Source organism: Elgaria multicarinata, chromosome 16 (assembly GCF_023053635.1).
Source record: "Elgaria multicarinata webbii isolate HBS135686 ecotype San Diego chromosome 16, rElgMul1.1.pri, whole genome shotgun sequence".
In the NCBI taxonomy this organism is placed as follows: Eukaryota; Metazoa; Chordata; class Lepidosauria; order Squamata; family Anguidae; genus Elgaria; species Elgaria multicarinata.
Window position 1 is genome coordinate 21,960,514 of NC_086186.1, and position 27,435 is coordinate 21,987,948.

The 27,435-nt window shown below is 43.9% G+C and overlaps 1 protein-coding gene across 1 annotated transcript in view; it reads right to left on the reverse strand.

Annotated features, from left to right (window-relative positions):
- The window catches only part of PLEKHO2 (pleckstrin homology domain containing O2), a 38,203-nt gene extending 17,372 nt beyond the window's left edge, over positions 1 to 20,831 (reverse strand). Inside the window, exons 1-2 of the mRNA XM_063142214.1 lie at positions 20,821 to 20,831; positions 9,662 to 9,814 (exon numbers count right to left, since the gene is read on the reverse strand). Of these exons, the coding sequence (XP_062998284.1) occupies positions 9,662 to 9,814; positions 20,821 to 20,829 (162 nt within the window). The 5' untranslated portion in view covers positions 20,830 to 20,831. The remainder of the gene's footprint in view (positions 1 to 9,661; positions 9,815 to 20,820) is intronic.
- Between the last annotated feature and the right edge of the window lie 6,604 nt (positions 20,832 to 27,435).

The window sequence follows — 27,435 nt, forward strand, 5'->3', positions numbered from 1 at the left end:
GAGATACGCTGGCTTAACGCCTGGGGGAAGGAAAAGGATACAGAAGTGATAAATTCACACACAACCAGGTGTTTCAAAACTGCACTCGTAGGCAAAAAAAAATTCCCCATTTAGAACATTGTGTTATTTGAAACTGCAGCTTTTAAAATATGTAGCTGTACTTGTTTGTTTTACTGTTTTATTTGGTTAAAACTTGTAATAAAAAATTTATTAAAACAGTTTTGAGAGAAACACACGCATACACCATTAAAACAGAAGCTAAGAGCAGAGTCATGATTTCTCACTTTGCACCATGTACTCTGCAACTGTTACTACTTCATATAACTAGTTCTAACTCTGCACAGTGTAAGAAAGGGCAAAACGTTACGCGGGCCGTTCAGATCCACCACTCAACATCTGCCGGAAATCCTTCTCAGCCCCCCTCCTCAGTTTCTGCAACATCCACAGACTTTCATAAGAACTTAAGAAGAGCCCTGCTGGTTCAGACCAAGCGTCCATCTAGTCCAGCATTTTGTTCATACAGTGGCCAAACCGTTGCCTGTGAGAAACCCCAGGTAGGACATGAATGCAAAAGCACCCTCCCGTCTGTGTTCCCCAGCAACTGGTGTACGTAAGACCAGGGCTGTGGAGTCGGAGTCGTGGAGTCGGAAGCAATTCTTGGGTTACTGGAGTCGGAGTCGGTAAAAATGCACCGACTCCGACTCCTAATAAATTTAGATTGTATATAGAGTTGTGATATGTATATTCACTTGAATTTTATATTCCAATGATACTTTAATCTCGAAAAAGGTTTATGTTATTTATGTACCTGAGTTCATTTCTTTTAAAATGGTCATTTGTTAAGTTGTTTTAGGTGTTCAATTGTTTTTTACTTTTTTGTAGTTGTGACTTCGATATCAAAGTATATACTTTAGATTTTTGATTCTGATTTTCTGTTCCTGATTTTCTTTTATAGTTTCATAGCCTATTACTTTATAGTCTTTTGATAAACCGCCCAGAGAACTTCAGCTATGGGGGCGATATAAATGCAATTAAATAAATAAATAAAAATATAACCTCATTGTTTTCATTTTGGGGCTTCTTTAATAAATAAAATAAAAAAACCAGAATGTCTTAGCTATAGCCTTTAGACCCGGGCTTTATTATTATTATTATAATAATTTATTTATATAGCACCATTAATGCACATGGTGCTGTACAGAGCTTTAACAGGTTAGGGTTCTAAAAAGTTGCGTGCTTGCAGTCGATGTAGGAAATATATAGGAAATTTATTTCCTATATCAATATATAATTAAAGAAGTCAGAGGTGCCATGAATAAAGGAGTCGGAGGTTTTATGTGCCGACTCCACAGCCCTGCATAAGACACACTGCCTCCGATACTGGAGTTAGCATGCTTCTGCAGCCCTATGGGCTAGAAACTTGCTTAAAATTTAAAACGAAACAAAAAGCAGAAGTGGAGATATTTGAGAAGCTGAATGCCGCAGCCACATCTTATAGGTGTTTCCGCTTTGGCAGAATTGCAGCAGGCTCTGAATACAGTGGACTGCTGGCCTACAGGGACAAAAGGAAGTATTATTGTATTGTATAGACACACACTGTGTCTATACACCAAAGGAAGTGAGGCAGGTGGCTACCAGGAAGAGGGCCTTCTCTGCTGTGGCACCCCGGCTGTGGAATGAGCTACCTAAGGAGGTTCACTTGGCACCTACATTATATGCTTTTAGACGCCAGGTGAAGACCTTTTAAATCCAAGCATTTTAACAGCATATAAATAAATTTTAACTCGGTGTTTTAAATTTGTAATTTTGCATTGCTGCTGTTTTTATCTGGTTGAGCTTCTATATTGTATTTTATAGTATGGTTTTATACTGTTGTGAACCGCCCAGAGAGCTCCGGCTATTGGGCGGTATAGAAATGTAATAAATAAATAAATAAATAAATAAATAAGATCTCTGTAAGCAGCTTAACACCCCCCACTGAAATGAGAGCCAGTTCCGCTTAGCGGTACGAGTACTAGGAGCATGGAAACCCACATTGAAATTGCCACTCAGCCACGAAGGTCACTGGTTAAGCTTCGGCCTGTTATCCTCTCTCAGCCTAACCTATGGCACGGGTTTGTGGTGAGGATAAAATGGAGTGAGCGAGCCACTTTGAGCTCTTTCGAGATAGTATATAGGATTTCTATTCTGCACTAACAGCAAATTCACTTCCCCAAGTGCTGGCCCTTATGTAGCCAAAATTAGACTGACCACATGGAAAGGAGGACAGGGCTCCTGTATCTTTAACTGTGTATAGAAAAGGGAATTTCAGCAGGTGTCTTTTGTATGCATGCATCCTGTGGTGAAATTCCCTCTTCATCACAACAGTTAAAGCTGCAGGAGCCCTGCCCTCACCAGGGGCTGCATGCATACAAATGACACCTGCTGAAATTCCCTTTTCTATACAACTGTTAAAGGTAGTCCTCCTTTCCATATGGTCACCCTATACTAGAGTGACCAGATAAAAAAGGAGGTCAGGGCTCCTGCAGCTTTAACTGTTGTGATGAAAAGGGAATTTCACCAGGTGCTGCATGCATACAAATTACACCTGCCGAATTTCCCTTTTCAATACAACTATTAAAATTACAGGAGCCCTGTTCTCCTTTCCATATGGCCACCCTACCAAAATTGTACCATCCATGCACGAGAGAGAGAGAGAGAGAGAGAGAGATCAGCAGGCTTGGGGAATGCAAACGTGGGGGGGGAGGGGTCCACGTAGAGAGCCCAATGAAGACAGCCTGCTCAGTGCCACAGGATGCTGAGTGACGGTTTGAGGTGGGGGAAACAGAACGGCATATCCTGGAAAAGGGCATGGCTGGCTGGGACAGCAACATTCTAAAGGCACCAACCTGTGCCATTCCAAATGCCTTCGAGATGCAACGTGTCTATGTTTTGTAGCACCTGCTGCAACACAGAACCGAAAAATATTCTTATCATTCTGGGCCTTAATCCTGCAAAATTTGGCTCATGCAAGAATCCAGTCACAGGAAACTGAATGCAAACGGAAACGCTGCGCGAACACGGGTTATTTTTGGCCAGGTCTGAAGTCATGAAAACCTCACCGGTAAAAGTGCGCATAGCTAGTTTACACTCGCTGGGAGGCGGGCAGGTCAGTAACAGCAAAAGAGGCAAGGGCTTGGCAATGTTTGTTTTTAACGGACCCCAGAATAGCTGTTTTTATAAGGATACTATTGTTTTTATGCTTTTTATGTTTTTAAACTTCATATATTTGTTTTTAATGTTTACTGTTTTTAACTTTTGTAAACCGCCCAGAGAGCTTCGGCTATGGGGCTGTATATAAATGCAATAAATAAGTAAATATCTTATAAATCTCACCCTGGATTCCTCCTTTTGCATTGCAGATATACGTTCAACCCAAATCCTAGTGCAGAGTTTCTATATGCACATTTAAACAGTGGTAGACAAAATAGCAGGGTAGGGGTATGGAACCTTAAACCTGTGGGCCAAAGCTGCCCCGCCTGGAGTTGCATCTGGACCTTCAGGGTTCCACAGATGGTCACATCCCCTTGCCCTGACCCCAGGACTTTCCGCCCAACCACCGATCATTTGGAGATTTGGGGACTACGGTGTTTTTTCCCTATCTGACACAGCTCAGGACCACAATACCTTATGGAGCACCACTCCCAACATGAACCTACCCGTACACTTTGTTCAGCATCTAAGGTCCTCCTCTGGATGCCTCCTCTGAGGGAGGCTTGGAAGGCAACAATATGGGAAAGGGCCTTCTCGGCGGTGCCCCCACCCCACCCCCCGCCCCAATTATGGAATGATCTCCCGAATGAGGTCCGCCTGGCACTTAACCTGATGTCTTTTCAGCATCAGGTTAAGATTTTTCTCATTCCTCAGGCATTTGACAGCATATCAGGTCCTGGATTCGTTTTATGGTCAATTGCTGGAAGTTGTTTTTAGATATGTATTGTCTCTGTCAATACAGACTCTAGATACATGTTGTCTCTGACCCTGTTCAGATGAGACACTAAAACACAGTGGTTAAGCATTTTGAGCTAAACATTATGGTTGTGTGAACCGTTCCTAACCATTATGCTTTAAAGTGGATTCCTGCACTGAGCAGGGGATTGGACTCAATGGCCTTATAGGCCCCTTCCAACTCTACTATTCTATGCTTCTATGGAAGATACATAAGTGATCTAAGGAATAGGACACAATCGTGCCATGTCCAGAGCAAAGACGTTGAGTGCCAAGAGCGAGTACTGACTAGATTTATATTCAATAGATACATTAATCCACTAAAATTCATATGATTAAAACCCGATTCAAACTATTTAGTTCAGTTGTTGTAGCCCTATGGCGCTTTCCCTAAATAATCAAAGTTCCGATAATCCACACCACAATCCTGAAAGGTAGGGCAGTATTATGTTACAACTGGAACCAAGCAATTGGCAACATTACTGGTAGTGAGCCAGCCTGCTGGAGCAGGCTGCCCGATTGCTTCCTCTTAGGTTGGACCCTCCTGCAACACCCAAAAAGAGGAAATGCATCACCATCCAAAAAAAAAAAGAGGACAAGGAAGGACACAAAATTTGCATTGCCTAGTTTATGTGGATAGATGTAAACTTGAAAATAATTGCTATATTTTCAATGGGAATATGCCTTTCACTGTAGTGGCGGAGATTCTGTGCGCGTGACTTGTGTACCCGCGGTCCAAATGCTACCTGCTGGTGGACAACGTCAAGGCCCAGCTCTTCCTTCTGATAGTTCTTTATCTTTTCACCAGACTTGGACAGGACAGCCTTTTAAATAGAGGACTGTCCCCTGTAAAGAAGGACACCTGGCTACCCCACTCCCGCTTGGCTCCTCCTGCAAGCAGAAGCAGCTAAACTAACTAGGAAAAGCTAAGCGTTATATCCAAACCCAAACTCCTGGTTTGTCCCTTTTCTAACAAACCAGAGTTTGTAGTTGGCTTATGGAGCCTGGGTTGTTTTCTGCCCTGGTTAAGTTCCTAGGTTAGGATAGCTGCTCCTGCTTTTATGAGGAGCCAAGCAGGAGCAATCAGGCAGTATGCACCAGCATGTTTCTTCGTCTGTTACTGATAAGCCAGGATTCTAAAGAATTTGGGCTTTGCGTTTTGTGCGAACCCCAAACTTTGGATAGATCTATCCAGCTCAGTATTACCTACTTGGACTAGCCATGACTTTCAGGCAGATGTTTTTCAGGATCTGCTTATTCAATATCTCTTCTTTAAAACTGAAGATGCCAGAGACCAAGTCTGAGAACTTCTTTCTGCACTTGATAACTGCCAGCATCACGTAACAGCCGTCATGGATGAACGGGGCCACCACAGAAAAGAACTTTCCTATCACCTCTGTGCCAATCAAATCACATATTCAGCTGTTCTGCCCATGACTCGATTGAGTTGTACATTGATAAAATCATTTTTATCCCACTGCTCTTTCGAACCCCCAAGGCGGCTCACAATTGCAAGTTAGAAGCATAATACGATGCAGGAACAAAACCAAAATAAATCCGAGAGCTTAAAACCAGGCTTAAGCAAAACAGGGGGGGGGGGGAACCCAAAATGCGAATCAACCTGAAGATTTGGCAAAAATAGAAAACCCTTAACAAAATGTCAAAAAGTCAACAAGGAGGAGGTTGACTAGGCTTCCTGCAGTTGGGAACGGATCGATGTATGTGGAACTAGGTAGCAGAGCTGGGGTAGCAGGCAGGGAGAATAAGTTAGAGACGCAGAAGGAAGGCTTGAGGAAACAGCTACCAGGAAGTGACTCAGCATAAGGCGACAAAGATTGAGCAGACGGGAACACAGGAAGGGAGGAGTTCGAAGCAGGCTTGGTTAAATCAAGAGATGTATTTCACGGAACACCTGCCTGATCCTGAAAGTGGTTGCAAACACCACTCGAAAAAGGGAGTTTTGCAGTCTGAGTGCTTCGACTGAGAAGGCTCTGGCCTGCATCCGAACAACCAGCCCTCCAATGGAAACGGCGCATGCCGCAGAGCCTCTGTTGACAATTGCAGAGGGGTGGGAGGGGCTGGCGCATGCAGGAGAATGCAGTCCTTCAAATATCGTGCTCCCAAACTACAGGGCAGGGGCGTGGAACGTCTTCTGGCCCGAGGGCCGAATTCCATTCCGGAGGAGCTCACGGGTCCCGTTTTCTACTGGTGGGCGGGGCTGAAAGAAAAGAGGCAGGGCCCCAAATACCAAAAACACCAGCATATTTTAACTTAAAGCTCTCACCGCCAGGAACTAATCCTTAGAAGAGGCATTTCAACCTCTGAAAATGGGGTGAAAACTATGCAAAAGCTAGGACACCCCCAATGGTCGGTGGTTGAGGGAAAGGGTATGAGGCCAGAGGAAAGGGTGTGGTTGTCCGGCATTCTCCCAGAGGGCTGGATTTAGCCTGAAATGTAGGGCTTTATAGGGAATTACCAGCACTTTGAACTGTGACCAAAGCACCTTCCAGTGCCTGGATCTGCTTTATCTTACAAAAAGTGAAGATGGCATACCAGCTGAAGTCAGGCGAAGGCTTTCGGCAAGCCATAACAGACCTTCCACCCATGCAAACTACCACTCGAGGTTTACGATCTGATCACTAAAATGTGTACGTGTGTGAACCTGCTCTCCTTACCGCTTTCATTGTGCAAATCTAACAACAGTAGCCGAGGGTAGAATCGCCAAAAACAGAGGGCGCAAATCCGCATATTTCAATACAGTGGTTTATATTTATCTATGCAAATTTGGAAATAATTGCTATAATTTTATTTGTGAACTGCCCAGAGAGCTTCGGCTATTGGGCGGTATAAAAATGTAATAAATAAATAAATAATTTAAATAGAAATACAGTGCATCTGGCCATAGCTGAGAAGGTAAGCCCAGATGACCTGTGAGTCTGCTCTTGTCCAGGTGGTAACATTTGATTGGACCAGGTGTCATCCAGGTGCTAACTGCTGATGTAAAGGACTTCCTGTCTTGCTATAAACCTGCTATGTTATTAAAATCTGCAGGAGAGGAGCTTTTGAGGGCTTCGTTACCCACAGAGGCCCATTTGATAGCCAATGTGGTGTAGTGGGTAGAGAGTTTCAGACTGGGAGTTGGGAGATCTGGGTTCTAGTCCCCACACGGTCATGGAAGCTCACTGGGTGACTTTGGACCCGTCACAGACTCTCAGCCCAACCTACCTCACAGGGTTGTTGTTGTGAGGATAAAATGGGGAGGAGGAGGATTATGTATGCCACCTTGGGTTCCTTGGAGGAAAAAAGTTGGGATATAAATGTAATAAATAAATAAATTTGTTGGGCACATGTAAAAGTGCTTTCTCTTGCGTTGCTTCCAAAATATGGAATGCGCCCCCTCAAGAAATACACAATTGCTCCCCTCCACAAACACTGACTTGGTTCCTACAATCGCAGAGGGAAAATAAGCAGAGGGAAAATGTGTAGTGGTCATGAGTGGCCTAATTAGCATAATTACCCTCGCTGGGCACAGTTTGTTGTAGCGTCCGAACCCAGCGAGGGTGGGTGGCTGGGATAGTTTAGAAGCCACACTGAAAACCATGGTTTGTTCTAGGGTTTCAGGGTGCTTTATAACCCACCCTAGCCAGGTTCGAACATCATGACAACCCATGACGGGTAATTATGTTAATTAGGCAGCTTGCAACTGCCACATGCAGGGATCATCCGTGATCACATTAACACCACTTGACCTTTAGAAAGGGTGCAAAGACGCAACTTTTTTTCAATTCAGACTTTAAAAATATGCAGTTTTTTAACATTTTCGCCGTTGTTACGATTCTTGTTTTTATTATGGCTTCCTCGTTTTTAATCATTGTACATTTGCTTTTTAGCAGATAGGGGAGTATATATAAACAACTGGCCATTTCAAGGCCGTTCTGCTCCTTCCCTTCTTATGATTCTTTACCTTTAAACAGGCTTTTGACTGGACAGTCCTTCTAATAGAGGACACCCCTCAAATAGAGGACAGTCCTCTGTAAAGCAGGACACTTGACCACCCTACAACAGACACAGTCCAACATTTCTCCATGTATATAACCTCACTGCAAATTTATGCCGTGCAGATATGTATTTATTAGTTTTAAATCTACTGATGTCTCTGATTTCTTTGAGGCGGCAGTTTTTCATTTGTTTATTCGTTTGTTTTGTTGTGTCACTGGGGGAAAAGTGGTTTGAAGTCCAAGGGCTGTTCCTTCTTCAAGCCAAGTGCAAGGACATTAATATAACCGTTATTCAAATGCAAACTTGAGGAACCAGCTCAGATTTGCAAACTGTTTTCAATCAAAGCAGGAGGTGACATCAGCTGACAACATCTGGAGAGATGTCTGCGTTTAAGCCAGAAAACAACAACGCAGGCACAGATAGGAAAGCGTCCTTCACGCCCGTGAATAGAAAGAGGAGGAAGGAGAACGCCGCAAGCCAGACCAAAAGTTTTGAAGGACACCAAACAGCTGTACAGTTGCTTTGGCGTCCAGTAGCAGGCAGAAAGCTGGACTCTGGAAATCCAAACAGGGGTTTGTTTGTTGGCGGTGAATTTTTTATGTTTCTCACCTGTCCCCCTGACTTGGTCACTTCCAACTGAAATTACTGATCAATTAGCAATGCCATCTTTACCCTAAATGCCTAGCTACTCTTATCCACGCTCTGGACTACTGCGATGCGTTGAGCACGGGGCGGCCTTTGAAGACTGCTCAAAAATGTCAGCTAGTCCAAAACGCAGTAACTGGGACGGGCCAAAGGAAATGTATATTGCCAGTTCATAGCCAGCTGAACAGGTTGTCGGGCCATTGATGGGTAGTACAATTCAGAGTTTTTAAAGCAGTTCAGGGCAGTTCAGAAGCTGCCACAAGAACTCAGCTGGTTTTGCTAACACAGCCAGCCCCTCTGGAATGTGTCTCACAGCAGCTTATTTTGTGATGGAATTTATATCCCACCTTCTTCTATGCTGGAAAGCACAAGGCAGCTTATTTGCTTTGACAGGGAGAATGAAATACTCAGCAGCAGAAAGAGCAGGTGCCCAATGCTGTTCTGTCTCAGACCAAGTTTGCAGACCCGCACCAAAGGGTGAAGAAAATAACTACAATAATGAATGCTGTGTGGAAATAACTCGCTTCTCTCGAGTAAATGCAGAAAGAAAAGAAAGCTATGGGACTAAATTAGCAGCTGCAGCATTAAAACTTAAGAAAAATGGGGATACTATGACCCAGATCTTTGATACATATCTCACAGACACACTAACCTGGTAACAGTAACCCTAAGTACAGGTTGTTGTTGAATCATGGCTTGTCGTTACATGGGAACCCTGCACAATGTTAACCATGAACAGCCCAGAGTTCACAACCTAAAACAAAGCATGGGTTCTTTTCCTGGGTTGTTCACTGTTAACAACCCAGTTAAACCATAGAATAGGATTCACATGTATCAACAAACCACAATTCAAAGACAACCCATAATCAACCCATACTCTGGGCTGTCATTACGTGCAAACCAGACCAGGCACGGTTTCAAGAAAGAGCCCAAGCAGAACAAATCACTGCACTGCAGCAGGCCCCAACGGCACACAGCACTGACCAGGATCAGACCCCTCTTCCCAAAGGCCTTCCTTGACTGTTCTTACCTCATCTTCATACATCAAGAGCTGGGTTTTACACAGCTGGATGTAACGTTCCTTCCAGAGACTCAAAAGCCCCCCGCTGCTCTTCTTGACCCAGCCAGCTTTGTCCGCCGTCATGGAACACTTCGGTTTTTCCGGGGTCTCCTCCTTCACACCCTGGAGTCACACCGGGGGAAAAGAAGGTTGTTATTAGAAATCCACATTCTGACATCATGCAATTTTAGAATTTCTGTAAACCGCCCAGAGAGCTCTGGCTATGGGGGCGGTATATAAGTGTAATAAATAAATAAATACAAACATAAGTGAAACTTTTACTTGGAGAACATAAAGGGTGTTCAAACCTTTTCACTGAATGTGTGAAGGGTTAGCCTCATCCCCAGTAGCCACAAGAAAGGGGATCTAGGTCCCCTTTTTAAAAAATAAAAATTAAGCCCAATGTGTAGGTGCCAGGGACACAGCCAGCAAGCATATTCCTGCTACTCCCTCACAGCTGAAGGATATGGCCACCAGGCACACTGGCATAGGAGGACAAGTGGACATGTTCTTGCTACCCCCTCATACAATTACCTCATGGGAGCACTCTTTAATATACATCTTCTACATTAGACTAGAGTCTTCTGCCAAGACTCTTGTTCATGCATTGGTTATTTCTTGGTTGGACTACTGCAACCTTCTTCTCACTGGCCTTCCTTCTTCTCACATCAGTCCGTTGCTTTCTGTTCACCACTCTGCTGCTAAGATCATCTTCTTGGCTCGCCGCTCTGACCATGTAACTCCACTTCTGAAATCTCTTCATTGGCTTCCAATTCACTTCAGAATCCAATATAAACTTCTCCTGTTGACCTACAAACCTTTTCACTGTCTAGCTCCTTCCTATCTCTCCTCTCTCATCTCACACTATTGCCCCGCTCGTGCTCTTCGCTCCTCTGATGCCATGTTTCTCGCCTGCCCAAGGGTCTCTACTTCCCTTGCTCGGCTTCGTCCATTTTCTTCTGCTGCCCCTTACGCCTGGAACGCTCTTCCAGAACATTTGAGAACTACAAGTTCAACCGCAGCTTTTAAAGCTCAGCTAAAAACTTTTCTTTTTCCTAAAGCTTTTAAAACTTGATTTTGTTCTGACTTTATACTGTTAGTTTTACCCTACCCAGTGCCTGTTTGCTTTCTCTTCCCCTCCTTATTGTTTTTTTATGGTTTTATTAGAATGTAAGCCTATGCGGCAGGGTCTTGCTATTTACTGTTTTACTCTGTACAGCACCATGTACATTGATGGTGCTATATAAATAAATAATAATAAGAGCAGGGTGGGCAACATGTGAGGCGCATGAAACCCTCTTGCCCTTCTGGAGGCCCCAATTCCCTCCCCCGACTTTGAGGGGTGTTCAGATGAACTTCCGCCTGCTTGAAGTGGGAGAAGAAAAGAGTGGATGGTTTCAAAGGCAGAGGAAAAAGAGGAGGCTGAACTCAAATATGTCCGCCTGAAAAGAAATGGCATGCTATTTCTCCTCACGCCAAACATTGCCTCATGCTCTCATTGTATGCGTATTAAGGCAGTCTTCCTCAGCCTGATACCTTTTAGATGTTTTGGACTACTATTCCCATTGGCAATGCTGGCTGGGGCTGATGGAAGTTGAAGTCCGAAACACCTGGTGGGCACCACGCTGGGAAAAACTGCCCAAATGTGTATATTGAGGTCAGGAGGCATTGTTTGAAGTAGGGCAGAATAACATCCAAATTCTTTTCCAGGGGACACAACTGAATGTGGTTTAATCACCTCACTTCCTCTTTTTCCTCACACTTCAAGCCCTGATATGTGAAGGTTCATCTGAACACCCTTCTAGTGTAACATCAATTATGTGTATTAAAGAAAATACCCAGAAGGCCATGTCAGGAATGACTACTACATCAGAGGATTCATGACATGACCTAGAAAGTTCACAGTCTGAGGTAAAAATCTAGATATCCAGACCATTCTGCCCTCAGGGACCCATTCAATCAGAGCGAGTAAGTACATGCAACATTGGCCACTCTGATTGGCACACAGTATGAAGCGTCTGGATTGGCCAGGCCTGGTATAAATAGTCAGACTCTGGCCTTCTACCCTAGCCTAGTTAAGAAAACAATACTTCCTCTAAAGCCTGGATTAGAGAACATATCATCCCCAATTTTACATATCGTTTTACATACAACCGTTCATGCCATTGGCCTAACTGAGAAGAAAGCACAACCAACAGGGCTGTCCCAAGAAATTTTGCTGCCTGAGGCAAAGGACAAGATGGCACCCCTCCCATTCCATGTACAAAAGCTGACTGAACTAGCAAATGAATCTGTCTTCAATACTAATGACGGGGCAACATGGTCCACAAACTTGAAGGCAGCAGGCTAATTTAGGGCATGCAAAGTAGACTGCATGACACAGTTCTCTCCTTGAACACTGCCATCAGCTGTACTTGAGGGCCAATTTTAAAGAATCCCATTGGAAAACCACATATGCCCATGTGGAAATGGCAGTATTGAAACAGTAGCTCATGTATTATTATTTTGTACTTTTTACAGAGACTTGAGGAAAGAGGTGATAAATCCACTACTGTTATCTATTCCAGGGTGGTCAGTTATTGCTTCTGTGTCTTTCTTTCTTGCAGACCAAAATAAGCAAAAACTGCAAAAAATTTAGCAGGTGCTATCAAAATAAGATCTACCATTTTATCAGAGTCTTAATTTCTCACAGATCCTTTGACTGAACAGAAGTTTATTTGTTTTATTTACTTATTCTTATTTTATGTGGAAAGACTTGTATTAATTCTGGAGTGTGTATTTAATGTAATTTTTTAGAATGGAACTTGGGTAATTTTGGTCAAGCACAATCTTGCTTTTATCCTTTTGTACATCTCATTTCAAATGCTAAGGCCTGTGGCTGATGCAAATAAAGGAATTCATTCTCATTCTCCTTGAACACCTTTCTGCTGCCTCCGTACATCAGCCGTCTGAGGTGACTGCCTCACCCAGCCTAATAGTAGGGCCGGCCCTGACAACAGACATATCTTAAAGAAGAGGCATTTCTTGTTGCAGGGGTTTTAAAGGCAGCATTTGCCATAATTTCTGTCGATACTGCTCGTTCATGTGGACTAGCAGCATGGAGACCAGCACCATGAACTTGGGGAATTGCTGGAAACCAGAGCTCCCGCCACTGACGAAATGTTACCTGCGAAAACAACCTAGTTAATTGCAGACTTTAAAAAAGAAGCTGTATGATTCTTCATAATCCAGGTTCTTCCTTAAGAAGACTATACAAAGAACTTGACCTATCCCTGCTCTTGCTGTTCTACTCTTGTCACGTTCGTACACATTTTGCCTTTTTTTAAAAGCCTCTTCTTCACGGCATCTCCACCAAAGCCAGTTTTGCTCAAAGGTACACGTAACAGAAGCCCATAAACCAACTCAGCTTCACAAGCATCCACCAGTATATTTGCAAAGAAATAAACTCCGGCACAGTTTCCTCTAGGCCTTTTAGGGATAGGAGGCTTCTAATTTCCAGACCAGGCAGACCTTGCTTTTTTGCATTTTTTAATTGAAAGTCTTGCATTATCTAGTTAACACCGAAAAGGAGGAGTTCCTATAAAACTTTTACAACGCACATTCTTGGGAGATCAGATACAAGCTTCCTTTCATGAGCCAAACCCATCTTGGAGAGCAGTTTGCGTGGCTTTGAAGCAAAACGGCGAAAAGGGGAAATCGCCCAAGGAAGAGAGAGAAAAAAAAACCATACAGCACGTGAGTATGCAGAGGGATATTGAAATACATGCGGAATAGGGAACTACTACGTCAGATGATTGCAAAGGACAGTTAAGGCCCAGACGCAGGGCGTACTATTCAATGGTCAAATAACTCTACTAGACGCCTATTTAAGGAAGACTCTGCAATTTAGTTGCCCAACACAATGCTATGCAAGTGGTTTGCATTGTGAAAGCTGAGAGATCACCATCATTCTGTTTGCATGCACAGCACCCATCTAGCAACGGGAGCCACGTGGGGATTGAGTCACAGTCCAGAAGTGGATTTTTATGTGGAATTCTGCTTCCACACAAGACATTCCCTTGCTAGTTTCGGGATGCCATTTTGATCAATTTGTATTCTTAGTGGCTGAGAATGTAATCCCATACACACTACCCTGGGAGTAAGTTTCACTGATCTCAATGAGACATACTTCCATGTAGACTTGTATAGAATTATTTATTTATTTATTTATTCAATACATTTATATCCCGCCCTATATCAATACGATCTCAGGGAGGCGTACAAATAAAAGCATACAGTATAAAAACAGTAAATATACACAGCTAAAAACAAATTAAATCATAAACCAAGTTAAAACAATATATACTTTAAAAGCAGTAAAACAATTCTGCTGTAAAAGCATGAGCAAAAGATAAAAATAATGATCCACCTTACAGGTTGTAAGAAATAATATATATGAAGAGTTTTAAACTCAGTAAAGCTCAATCTAAGTACCAACTACAATTCAAATACAGAATTCCAAATTCTTTCCGTCTGGGAACCTCAGCAGGCTGTTATGAAAATCCTGACTTTAATCATGTTTAGATACAGTTGAAAAGGCTCACAATTTTTAGACTTCCTTCAATTCAAACTTCTTCTGAGGAGGATGCAAGGAGTTCTTAAATTAGTTTAGATTTATTTTTATTTTACTTTTAAACAACACCTTCTTCAAGATACGAGGAAGTTACATCTTTCTAAATGTTGCTGCTTCCTGTAGTCTTTAGATCTTTTACAAATATATACATCTCAGGATTTCTGATCAAGCCTCCCTTGATGCAACTTTTTGAAAGGCAGATATGTTATTTATTATTATTACATATGCTGCCTTGAGAGGGTCCCACTTTTAAAGGCAGCCTAAAAATAATTTTAAATCAATAAAAAATAACCCTAACCTCTTCTGAATAGGGCTCAAAAATATGAGCCAAATCCTCAAGATGTAGAACACAAACCTATACACTTACCAAGTGTAAGTCCAATTGAACTCAATGGGGCTTATTTCAGGGATATATAGAGGACTGCACAACGACAACTAAACATTCTGCAAATAACAGCTTTGACATCCTCTGCACGTTTGGTCTTGAGGATCACACCACTGACATGGTTTTAACATTTTATTTACAGTGGCCAGCTGATGCATTTTTTAAAAAAGCATGTCCCGTCGCTGGAATCAGCAAGCAATGTTGATGCCAGGTTCTCTCTTTGTAGTGGTCCACAGCTAGTGTGGTCCAGCAGAAACAGCGGCGGACTTGGAAACGGTACAACCGCTTTGAAGTTGGTGCTCCGACACAGATTCAGTCGGTGCCCTTTGGCAAGTCACCAGGTATGCGGTCGACACAGGAGGTTAATTCAATTCTTTTCGACACAACGCTGGCTACCGCACATTTATCTCAAGTTGCCTGCTTCTCTCGGTCTGCTCCCATACTGGGCCTGAAAGCTGAACATTGGGTTCAAGCCATTCTACACATCACACAAAATGAGCTGTTGACATTCTGAACTGTACCATTTCAACTAGTGTGTGGGGGGATTATATTTTGGTATGGTCCCACAACCGACTGCAAGGAAAATAGAATGTGTGTATGAAGGAAAGGGTTACACCAATCCTAATATTACAGGATATTACACAGAAGGAGTTTTCTGAGTGTGCGCAGATAGGAGAATCCACTATATGATCCACACACATACACACACAATCTGAAAAAGATAAATGTCCCAAATTTAAACACCCCATCTGTTCTTATTCCGTGCCAGTAAGAAATTTCGATCATGGACTGAGGCAGGCATCTGCAAATTTCTCCTGGTTTTAGTTGCTAACCAATTCTGAGGTTTCCAGTTCCTGTCCCTTTCCCAATGGGAGAGGGGAAATAGCTTTGCCTCTGGCGCCCCATTGAGCTTCAGGGCTCAGTGGAGAGTTTCCAGGATTCAAGACCAAGTCAGGGACAATCAACATATCCCGCCCCCCACCACGAGCAATCCTTTGAAAAAGATTCCTCACAATAACTGTGCGTCAACAAGTAGCAATTTTGCAAAATCACACGAGACTACAAACAAGCATCTTTGTCATTTTTGGTCACTTCGAATCATTGAAGACAATTAGGCTTTAATCCAATGAAGCTGCATAATGTAATAAAAACAGCATTATTTAGCATAGAGACCTTATCCTTCGAGCTGAGGAGGTGGAGAAGGAGGCAGAGGGAGGAAGAAAGCTCACGTAAAGAGGAAATAAGGAGATGTAGCAATGTCAGTGGCTTAGATGGGTTTTTAAACGAATTAGTCATATCCTCCATGAATCCCATGTATCAATGGTTATTAGCAAAGATAGGTCTGCTAGCCCTCTAAGTACAACCAAGTGATTAAAAGGGATAACTAATTTACTAGAGAGGCATTTACTGCCCTTCGTTTTCAAACAATGCCCTCGGCATATCTGAAAGGAAAGTATAAATGGATCACACACACCCCTGCACAGCGGTTGCGTATCTGTGGTACTGGAGAAGTAGAAGATGTCGTACATTACCTGTTATACTGTCCCCTGTATAAGGAACTCTATGCTCGCTTTCTGGGAGATCTTTCGAAAACAAGAGCAGGACGCCCGCCCACCCTCACCCAGCTGACATTATCTGTGATTTGTTGGCAGGTTATAGCAATTTCATCACAAATAAGGTCACTACCTCTGCAGTAGCAACACAGAAAAGCCATCACAATTTTTCAAAGCTGTCTGCAGTGGACTGTGAAAGAGATGATCTGCTAGAGAACTTTTGCAAAAAGCGTGTTAGCGTGTGGTTGCTTTTATTGGCATTTTGCAGTGCCGTCGTGTATATTTTTCTTTTGCTATCTTTCACGCAGCAATGTATTTTGTAATGGCCTTTGTGCTATGTGGGGCTGCCTTTGAAGATGGTTCGGAAGCTGCAGCTTGTGCAAAACGCAGCGGCCAGATTGATAACTGGAACCAGAAGGTCTGAACGTATAAGACTGATTCTGGCCCGCTTGCATCCATTTATACCTTCCTTTCAGATATGCCGAGGGCATGTTCCCGAGCCCAATTCAAAGTGCTGCTTTTAAACTATAAAGCCTTACACAGCTTGGGACTACAATACCTGATGGAACACCTGTCCCGACATGAACCTACCCATATACTACGCTTAACATCTAAGGTCCTCCTCTGAGTGCCTACTCCGTGGGAAGCTCGGAGGATGGCAACAAGGGAGAGGGCCTTTTCAGTGGTGGGCCCCCCCAATTATGGAATGATCTCCCCATTGAGGCTCGCCTGGTGCCAACATTGTTATCTTTTCGGTGCCAGGTTAAGACTTTTCTCCCAGGCAGTAAACAACATATGCTGAGTTTTTAACTGACCCCAGAATAGCTGTTTTAAATGGATATTGCTGTTTTTATGCTTTTAAATTTTTGTACATATGTTTTTAATGTTCATTGTTTCTAAGTTTTGTAAACTGCCAGAGAGCTTAGCTATGGGGTAGTATATAAATGTACCCTATTTCTTCGATTCTAAGACACACTTTTTTTGCTATATAAACATCTCTAAAAATGGTGTGCGTCTTAGAATCGCGGGTGTGTCTTAGGTTTTTTTTCTCTGTTGGTGGTACTGAAATTAGTGTGCGTCTTACAATCGATGGCGTCTTACAATCGAAGAAATACGGTAATAAATAAACTCAATTCAACTAATTTGCATTAAGTGATTTCTTAAGGCAATTCGGTAGTGGAAAACACACCCCTTCTATGCAAAAGATCCCAGGTTCAGTTCTGGGCATTTTACATTTAGGGCGGTGGGGAAAAAACACTTTGAAACCCTGGAGAGCTGCTGTTGATCAGTATAGGCAATAGGAAGCTAGATAGACTAATGATCTGACGTCCAGATTCCGGCTGGACATCAGGAAAAACTTCCTGACTGTTAGAGCAGTACGACAATGGAATCAGTTACCTAGGGAGGTTGTGGGCTCTCCCACTCTAGAGGCATTCAAGAGGCAGCTGGACAACCATCTGTCAGGGATGCTTTAGGGTGGATTCCTGCATTGAGCAGGGGGTTGGACTCGATGGCCTTGTAGGCCCCTTCCAACTCTGCTATTCTATAATTCTATGATCTATGATTCTATGACTTGCTATAGGGCAACTTACTAGATCTGCACTAGACACTTATACTAGTTTTATTCACTTAACCATCATGGCTCCCCACTCAGATTCCTGGGAACTTTACTTTATGGGGTGCTGCACACGATCTTTAGACTGTCTCCAAGAACTACAATTCCCAAGATTGGGGGGCAGAGAAAGAAGAGGGAGGTAACATGGAACCCGTTCAAGTCTGTGGTGCCCTCATTCTTTGCATTTTAAAGAGTGAGCCAAGAGATTTCAACAGGTCTGAAACTGGTTTACATTGACATGCCCTTATAAAGCATTGTGAGCCATTTCCTCTCCCCTCCCCGCTTCCTATTTACTCAAGTGGACACAACAGCCGAAGGCTCCATGAAACCCACTTTTTCAAGCGTTGGTTGCAGAACAGCCCATTAGCAGAAAGAAGTCCGCTTACCAGGGGGGGGGGGGGAGGCAGTACAAAAGAGCAGTGACAGAATTAGTGCAAGTCCAGTTTGTTGGCAAAAGGAAACAGGAGTCCCATTTGAAAAGACCAGAGAAAATGCAGAAAGGAAAAAGGAAGAGAGAAAGAAAGAAGAAGAAAAGAAGCCACAAACTGGTCCCGAAAGGTCCATTTCAATGCAAAGGTCAGGGGGTTATGGTGCACCCTGGACCAGAAGGAACATGGACAGATAGAAACACAGAGAGTAGACACTGATGCTAGGAAAGCACTGTTGCTGCATTTTGAAAAGAAAAGTTATTAATGTTATTAATTATTATTAATAATAATTCATTATTTATATCCCACCTTTTATCCTTTTGCAAGGAACCCAAGGGAATTTACATAGTCCCCCTCTCCATTTTATCCTCACAACAACCCTGTGAGGTAGGTTAGGCTGGGTGTCAGCCCCCATCCAAGGTCACACAATGAGCTTCATGGCTGAGTGGGGAACTTGAACCCAGATCTCCCACGTCCCACTCTAACCGCTACCTAGGAAAACAGTTTTCTGCTGCAAAATGTTCTCATGCTAAGGGTGCGAAGACCTTTGCTAGCAAAGCAGGTCTCTCTCTCTCTCTCTCTCTCTCTCTCTCTCATCTCTTGGCTGATCATGTATATCGTATTGCCGCACTATCATCACAGTGAGAGGAAAGCTTTAATACCGAATGGGTTCAATTTGCTTCATATGGACCGTTGAATTAATTACATTAAGGCTATAAAATAGCCACTGATCTGGTTGCCTGTGATGAACAGGGATTGCCTCCAGGTAGCAAAGCTTGACAAAATTGGGGAGAGTTGGATTATTATTAACCCACAAATTAACAAGAGGTTTGTGTGTTTGGGGGCCTGTTAAGACTGGGGATGGGGTGAGGCTTTTGTCCTGCAACCCGCCTTGTAACAAACACAGAATTTTACACTGTCCAGACGTCATTGTCTTACACTTGTAACCTTCCCACGTTTTCCCACTGCTTCTTCCATCTTTTTTCTTACCAGAAAAAAAAATCCTTTAAAGAGGAAAAGACGGAATAGGAGCACAATGGCTTTTCACTGGTAGGACTAGAAAGCTCCCATCTAGAAGCACTCGTAATTACAGAACTCCTCACCTGTTAGTTATGTGGGCTTTAGCTTCTAGGCCTGCTGCAGCTCATCACCTCAAAACAAGTTTGCGTTCAAGAAAAACACAACAGTCCTGAAGAGAAAAGGCGAATTTCCTTGTTTTGAGATGATGTGTCACACCGGGCCTAGAAGAGGCATTCCCCACACACTCGTATAGGAATGCCTCTTCTAAGACGCCGTTTGCAACCTGCAGGTGTTTGGGTTTAATCAACTCAATGTTTGTCATTGATCCATCCATAGACTCAACGTTGCTACGTTCGAACTCCAGCGGCTGTCAAGACGCATGATACCCCTCCTTCAGACAGCAGCAGCGGGTCGCCCGTCAAAGCAAAGGGTGGGTTAGAAGAGGCCAAAGGCTCCTTTGAAAACACTGCTTCTGTCTGGCAAAACCTTTTTCTCCAAAGTTCACAATTCTCTCCATCCCCACACGCACGGACATATACACTTGAGAAAAAGTACAACTGACTTCAGTGCTGGTCAGCCATAGCAATTAAACTGCTTTTATCAACTGCCTTTCCGGTCCATCGGCAGTGTTGCCAACTGTCCTTTTTTTATTATTGGCCTGGTTCCACTGTCATTAACAGCACTTGGTGCTTAGAAATTAAACCGGCAAAGCTTCCCACCCGCCTCCATCCCTGAACACTTGATAGTCATGCCAGGGAAAGGTATACCTGCTAACGTTTCTACCCATGTGCCAAGCTGCCGAGATAGGTAGCGGAGCAGGGCCAGTAAAAACAAGTTGGCAACTTTCTCGACCTCTTGAATTTCCTCATTGCCTTGGAGGATTCTCCAAAGAGACCACTGAAGCAAGCTCTGTCCCCCCCCCCCCCTTCCTTATTTACCAGCCTCAACGTCCATCAACAAAACAGACTATGCTTTTTTCTCTGCTTCGGTTTCCCTGGCCAAAGACCATCTCATGCCAATAGAAAAACAACCCTTTAAAGGGCTTCTATCCAGGCCGTTTTGAGAGCTCGCTCTGTTTCATTTCTGCAGCAATCTTGGCAGGAAGCGAGGGCGGAGAAGGCACAGATTCCACCACCAGCACCCCTCTCTACAATCACCTCCATCCTCCACAACTTTTGCCTTCCACCAGCTTACCCCCACCCCCACCCCCACCCCCTCCCAAGAAGGGCTTTAAACACTTTACTTCTTCACTTCGGTGTAAAACTTACTCAAGTTTGCAAAACAAGCTCAGGGCACGAACGTGCAATCGGGCCACGGACGCGCCCGCAACTTTGAGAGGTTGCAAAAGAGACGCGAGCAAAGCGCGGCCAACGCAGAGGACTGGAAACTTGACTTTTAAAAGCGTCGGGAAAAGAGACGCGCTTTTCTCAGTCCGTCCGCCCGTTCCTTCTCGCGCAGAAAAGCGAAGCCTTTAAAGCTCTTTTGCCAACCCATGTGCAGCCCTAACATTACTCACATCTTCCATGGCGGTGGTGTAAGGGGGGGGGGAGAGGAGGAAAGAGCCAGGCGATGCGTCTCCCCCCGGCCAAAATTTAAAGATGGGTTGGCTGGTTGGTTTGCCTCTCTCTTTCTCCACCCAACACAAAAAAAAAAACACCGTTCCGCTTCTTCTCTCGGAGATCGCTTTTTAATGCCTTCCTCACTTCTTCCAAACGCCCCTGGGGTTTACTCCATCCTCTCCCGGGCTCGCTTTCCCGGAGGCTGTAGCCAAAGCTTGCAGATCAAACATGCCGGTTTGGAGACCCAGGAGGAGGAGGAGGAGGGAGGAGGAGTTCAGCAACTTTCCAGGGTCTGTCGATGGAAGGGAGGCTTTGAGTTCAGGAGTGCAGCTGCAGGACAACGGCCCAGCCCGGCTCCTCCTGCTGCTGTTGGGGCTTTTGCAACTCCCCTCGGGAGGCTGGCGAGCGGTTTGCTTCGGAAGAAGGCGCATCAAGCGGCAGTAGCAGCAGCAGCGCGCGTGCACACGCGCAAAAAAATACTGGGTTTCCGGTAGCAGCTCTTAGGGAAGAGGCGGAGGAACTAGCAGCAGCAGCAGCAGCTGAGAAGGGGAAACTTTCTTTTCCTTTCCCCTCCCTTCAGCGACTCTGGATGGGATCCAGATCTAGCTCGCAATGCTAGACCATGCCAGCTTCTCCTCGGGAGTAAGGCCCGCGCCAGAGCGCCTGAGGAGCCAAAGCAGACTTTACTAGTAGCAACGTCTTTTCTTTTTTTTCTTTTTTTCTATTTTCTTTCTTTTTACTCTCGAGTAAGTGCAAGTGCTGCACATCCGGATCAGGACCCGAGTAGAAGGGGGGTCGTGAGGTGGGGGGGGACATAAGAATTTTATATTATGGTTTTATACTGTTGTTTTATACTTTGAATGTTTTTCATTTTTGTGAACCGCCCAGAGAGCTCCGGCTATTGGGCGGTATAGAAATGTAATAAATAAATAAATAAAGAAGAAGAAGAAGAAGCACCATGTTGGATTTGACCAAGGGTCCATCTAGTCCAGCACTCTGTTCACACAACCAGCTGTCGACCAGAGACAAGCAGGACATGGTGCAACAGCACCCTCCCACCCATGTTCCCCAGCAACTGGTGTATGTAGGCTTACTGCTTCTGATACTGGAGGTAGCACATAGGCATCAGGACTAATAGCCGTTAATAGCCTTCTCCAGGAATTTATTTACTGCATTTCTTCGATTCTAAGACACATTTTTTTCCCCATATACAAATCTCTAAAAACGTGGTGCGTCTTAGAATCGCGGGTGCATTTATTATTTCTTAGAATCAAAGCTTTTTTTCTGTTGGTGGTACTGAAATTAGTGTGCGTCTTGCAATCGATGGTGTCTTAGAATCAAATACGGCAATCCCTTTGAAAGCCATGCAAATTGGTGGCCATCACCACATCTTGTGGTAGCAAATTCGATAATTTCACTGTGCCTTGTGAGAAGAAGACCTTCCTTTTTTTTCTGTCCAAAAACTCCCACCAATCAGCTTCAAAGGATGAGCCCATTGAGTTCTAGCATTTTAAGAGAGGGAGAAAAATGTCTTTCTATCCACATTCTCCCTACCATGCATAATTTTGTACACCTCCATCATGTCTCCCCTTAGCCTCCTCTTCTCCAAGCTAAACAATCCCAGCTGATGTAACCTTCCCACATAGAGGAGATGCTCCAGCCCCTTGATCATTTTAGTTGCCCTTTTCTACACTGGCTTGGGGGGATCCTGTGCTTACTCTAGAGTAAAGATGAAAGCAAACAGAGGCAGGCACGTTCTAGTCTTGTTTTGGTCTACACATTCCCTCACACCCCACCACTGGCTGTGTCTGGTGGGAATCGTAGGCCAAAACAACTTGCCCATATCTGGGCCAGATGCTCATTTAATGCAGAGGTGGGCATAAGGTAGACCTCCAGATGTTTGGGATTCCAACTCCAAGAAGCCCCTGATAACATGGCCAATGGTCAGAAATATCTGGACTTCAGATGAGGATGATATTATTTTCTCTGGAGTCAGGTCCCCTGTTGTGGGATGTATAAGCAAAGGTGCACATGCCTGTTAAGGATGTACGTGCAACAAATTTGGAGACTTGAGGCCACAAACCAACATTACTTTAAACCAGAAGTGGACTGAACGTAGGCGTAAAACCCAATATACAGTACGTCCTACCTAGAGAAGACCCAATAAAATGAATGGGACTTGAATTGGTCATGGCTGTCTTAAGTTCCATTCATTTCAAGCTGGCCACTCTTGCTCCTAAAACCTCTTAAAGAGCTATTCAGAACTATCCTACTTCTACCACATCCAAGGAAGGCCTGAAGTAGACCCAGGGCTGGCCCTAAACAAGTTGCTGGCTGAAGTGAACAGCAAGATGGCCGCCCTTCCGCTTCTTATATACAGATGCCAGAAGTTGAATCTTACTTTGGCAATGGGTTAGTTGCAGGCTAATTTAGGGGAGCCAGGACAGGTTGTGTAACATACACAGCTCTGTCCTGAGAGGGGAATAACCAGGGAGTTCAGGAAAACATCCACCGCAGCCCCCTAACATCTTCCACCTGAAGCAATTGCCTCACTTTGCCTCATGGTAGAGCCAGCCCCAGTAAGTCCAGAGTAACTCTTTACAGAGTTTTGTACGAAATGAAGAATTACCTGCAATGAAGAGAAACATCTCAAAACGCGTTGGGATCATTTATTTATTTATTTATTTGCTCTATTTCTAGCTCACCTTCCTGCCAAAAAGAGTGCTCAAATCAGCAATATTTTGGCACGGCCTGCCTTTTTGTGTGTGACGGTTTGGGGACTTTATGGCTATATTTGGATCTTCAGTGTTCTTATTGCTGAGTGTGGTATACTTCCACACAGCCGTGCACTGATGCACATGGATCTGCCATGGAATGCATTTTGTATTTCTTATTTAGAGATATACTGTGTCTAAATATGGTTGCTCCATTAACCTATAGCCATCAATTGACACTATGAATTTGCATAATCCCTTTTAAAAGGCATTTTAGAAAATGCTAATTCTTGAACATTTGCAATCCAGCAACACGTCGTGTGGATTCAACTGACCAGTTTACCTGACTGTAGATCGGGATCTGTGTAAAACTAAGTTTATTTCTTTACTGTGATGCCCAAATAATGCGTGAACGCTCAGCATGGCTGAGAACGCTGTTCTCAGTTTTCCCCTAAATATTTTTACCCTGTTACTAAACCCCCAAAACCTGTGTGAGTATCCACAAGAGTGGGAGAGGGAAAATAAAAGAAGGAATGTATATACATTTGGTGAAATCCAACATAAGTCCTGCATAGTTAAACTCTGCCATTCACTACCAAAAGATGTGGTGATGGCCACCAATTTAGATGGCTATAAAGAGGGCTTAGATGAATTCCTGGAAGAGAAGGCTATCAATGGCTACTAGTCCTGATTTCTAAGTGCTGCCTCCAGTATCAGAGGCAATAAGCCTGTGTACACCAGATGCTGGGGAACATGGGTTGGAGGATGCTGTTGTACCATGTCCTGATCGTCAGCTGGTGAGCCACTTTGTGAACAGAGTGCTGAACTAGATGGACCCTTGGTTTGATCCAGCATGGCTCTTTTCATGTTCTTAGAGCAGACCAATTGAAATGAATGTGACTTAGGTTAGTCATGGATTTTACCCGTTGTAAGCAACAATGGCTCTTTTAAACCACTTTCAGACTCCAATATCTCTCAGAAGGTAATGCCCTCGCTTTAAAACAGCACAGCTGGAGGAAATAATGGGCGAGTAGTTATAAACACGGGGGTGACGGACAATATCATTGTCTTTCCTGGAAAATATTAATCAGTATAAAAACACGAGAATATTTTTAGACAGTGACTATAGAGGTTAACACATGCTTCATGCTAGTTTGCAACTTTCCTTTTTTTGTACAGATTGAAACTGACAAACTGTATCATAGGTCAGAGCTATACCAAGAAATTTATCCCACAGTGGTCAGGAAGCTAGGAGAACAATGTGATGATCACAAGAACTGTATCAGGCCATGTAGTCTAGAATCCTGTTTAATGCCATAGGAACACAAGAAGAGCCATGCTGGATCCAACCAAGGGTCCGTCTAGTCCAGCACTCTGTTCACACAATGGCCAACCAGCTGTTGACCAGGGACCCACAATCAGGACACGAATGCAACAGCAGCCTCCCACCCATGTTCCCCAGCAACTGGAGTACATAGGTTTACTGCCTCTGCTACTGGAAGTAGCACATAGCCAGTTAGAGCCTCCTGGGAATATCTCAAGCAGGGTGTGAATGTAATATCCTTCTCTTCTTGATTTGCCCCACCTTCCAATATTCTGAGATATACTGCTTTTGAACATGAAGGATCCATTCAACTAGCACAACTCATGAACTGAAGCTGAATGTACGGGTGCAGACCCTTTTTCTGCAGCAGGCAGGTCTGTAGGCAAAATAGAGTCAAGAGCAAAGGGGCAGGGCTAAACTGCCAGCATAGTTTAGCTTAAAGCTCTTACTGGCAGTAGCGAAGCCTTCGGGGAGGCAGCTCAACCATTTAGAATGGGGAAGTGTTGCACAAATGCTGGGAATCCCCTCCCAAACAGTCAGTGGATGGGGGAAAGGGGGCAGGGCCACAGTAAGAGGGCAGGGCCATCCCAAGATATTTTGCACCTGAAGTGAAGAACAAGATGTCACCCTCTCTCATTTCATGTACAAAAGCTGGCTAGACTGTTCCTTCAATGCTGGGATACCACCCTCCATTGAACCTGAAGGCAGCAGGTGAGTTTAGGGAGTTGGGAGGCACACAGCTCTCTCCTCCAACATCTTGCCGCCACCTCCCAGCAAAGGCATGAACGTATCTGCTTCCAACTTGGCATGCCTACATCCCTACTTAAGAGCTAAGATAGTGCCAAGTTTCATTTCTTTATCTTTTAAAATGATGGAGCTGTAAGCATTTTGGTTAATTTCCAGAGGCTATAATGGGCTGCTTATTCCAACTTTAAAAAATCCCAAAGAATCAAGGCGTGAACGTATCTGCATCCAACTTGGCAAGCCTAAATCCCTACTTAAGAGCTACCATGGTGCCAAGTTCCATCTCCTTATCTTTTAAAATGACAGAGCTGTAATCATTCTGGTTAATTTCCATTGACTATAATAGAGCGGTTCTCCTTAAACGGAGCGGTTCTCTGACAGATAATCCAACAGGGCAAAGCAAGAAAGCCGCTCTGAAAATTGGAGCAGAGACCCCTGTCACTGAAGCATCGCTCCGAATTTTGAAGCAGAGCAGACCCGCTCTGCACACCGGTAGTAGCTTCACTGAAGGTGAAGGCCCATTGAGGGTGCCTTGCCCTCCTAAACCTGGAGCTGGCACTGCGAGGCCTGCATTTAAGGAGTATCAAGCGGACTCCTGATCAATTCCAGACTGAGGGAGGGTCCTACTAGTCCAAATTTGTGGTGTAGAAACTTTTCCTTTTTTCACATATAGTTTTACATGTTGTTCAAAGAAAACATCATACAAATCAGTTTCCATTTGGGGAAGTGTTCATACACTCATCTTCACATGACTTCCTTTGTCAATCTGGTGTGGAGAAATAACAATGACACTGCTAACTTACTCAGCTGTGATATTGAAGGCGTCAGGGATGATGTCAGAAGAGTCACAGTGCCCACACAAAAAGACCCACAATTATTCTTTTTTTGTTGTTCAAAATTCCCTGAGCCTGTGAGCTGGACTCAGGAGCAGCTTTTCTTGGGTTCGCTTCAACTCCAACTGTTCCTGCTTAACAGGGTCAGTTCTTACTTTTCTGGATTTTCCCCCCCACCTATCTTGCCCTTAAAATGTTTAGATCAGTAGAGGTTGGTGACTCCTATTTTAGTGGGGCATTAAATCCAGTCTGGGTTTCAGAACCAGTCAGAATTCTAAAGGAGCTACCCAACATGTTGAACCTTACTCCCCAAAATGGGCTCAGTACCTTGGATAGCTCCTTTAGATGGTTCAGCCCTTTGGGTAGCTCCTTTTGAGTTCTGATTGGATCCCAGAGCAGATTCACCGCCCCACGGACATAGGAGCCACCAACCTCCACTGACTGTTTTACTGTCACTCTTCAGAACGCTGTGTAGAGTTCTTACTGTAAACTAAAAACAAGGGAGGAGTTGTTGAAAGAAGGTCATACTTGTCAATGGTTTTCGTACCTACAAATTAAGGAAAGATTTAAAATAAACAAAAAGAATTGTGGGTTTGAGCAAACAAAATCTGCATTTGAAATAGCATTTTTGCACAAATGATGAGATGTATCATCTTTTATTAAAGTATGAAACAGAGGATGAACAGGTAAAAGACTGTATGATAAAATGGGCTCAAAACTTTGGATACAACATCCCAATGGAACATTGGGAAAATGCGGGGAAAGGGTTTGAAATTTACATTATGTTCAAGACTTAAAGAGATTTTTTATAAGATGATGTATAGATGGCATATGTCGCCTAGAAAACTGACTAAAATGTATAAGGGAGTCCCGAGGAAATGTTGGAAATGTGAAGAAGAAGGAACGTTCTATCACCTTTGGTGGACATGCAAAAAAGCCAAGGCATTCTGGACGCAA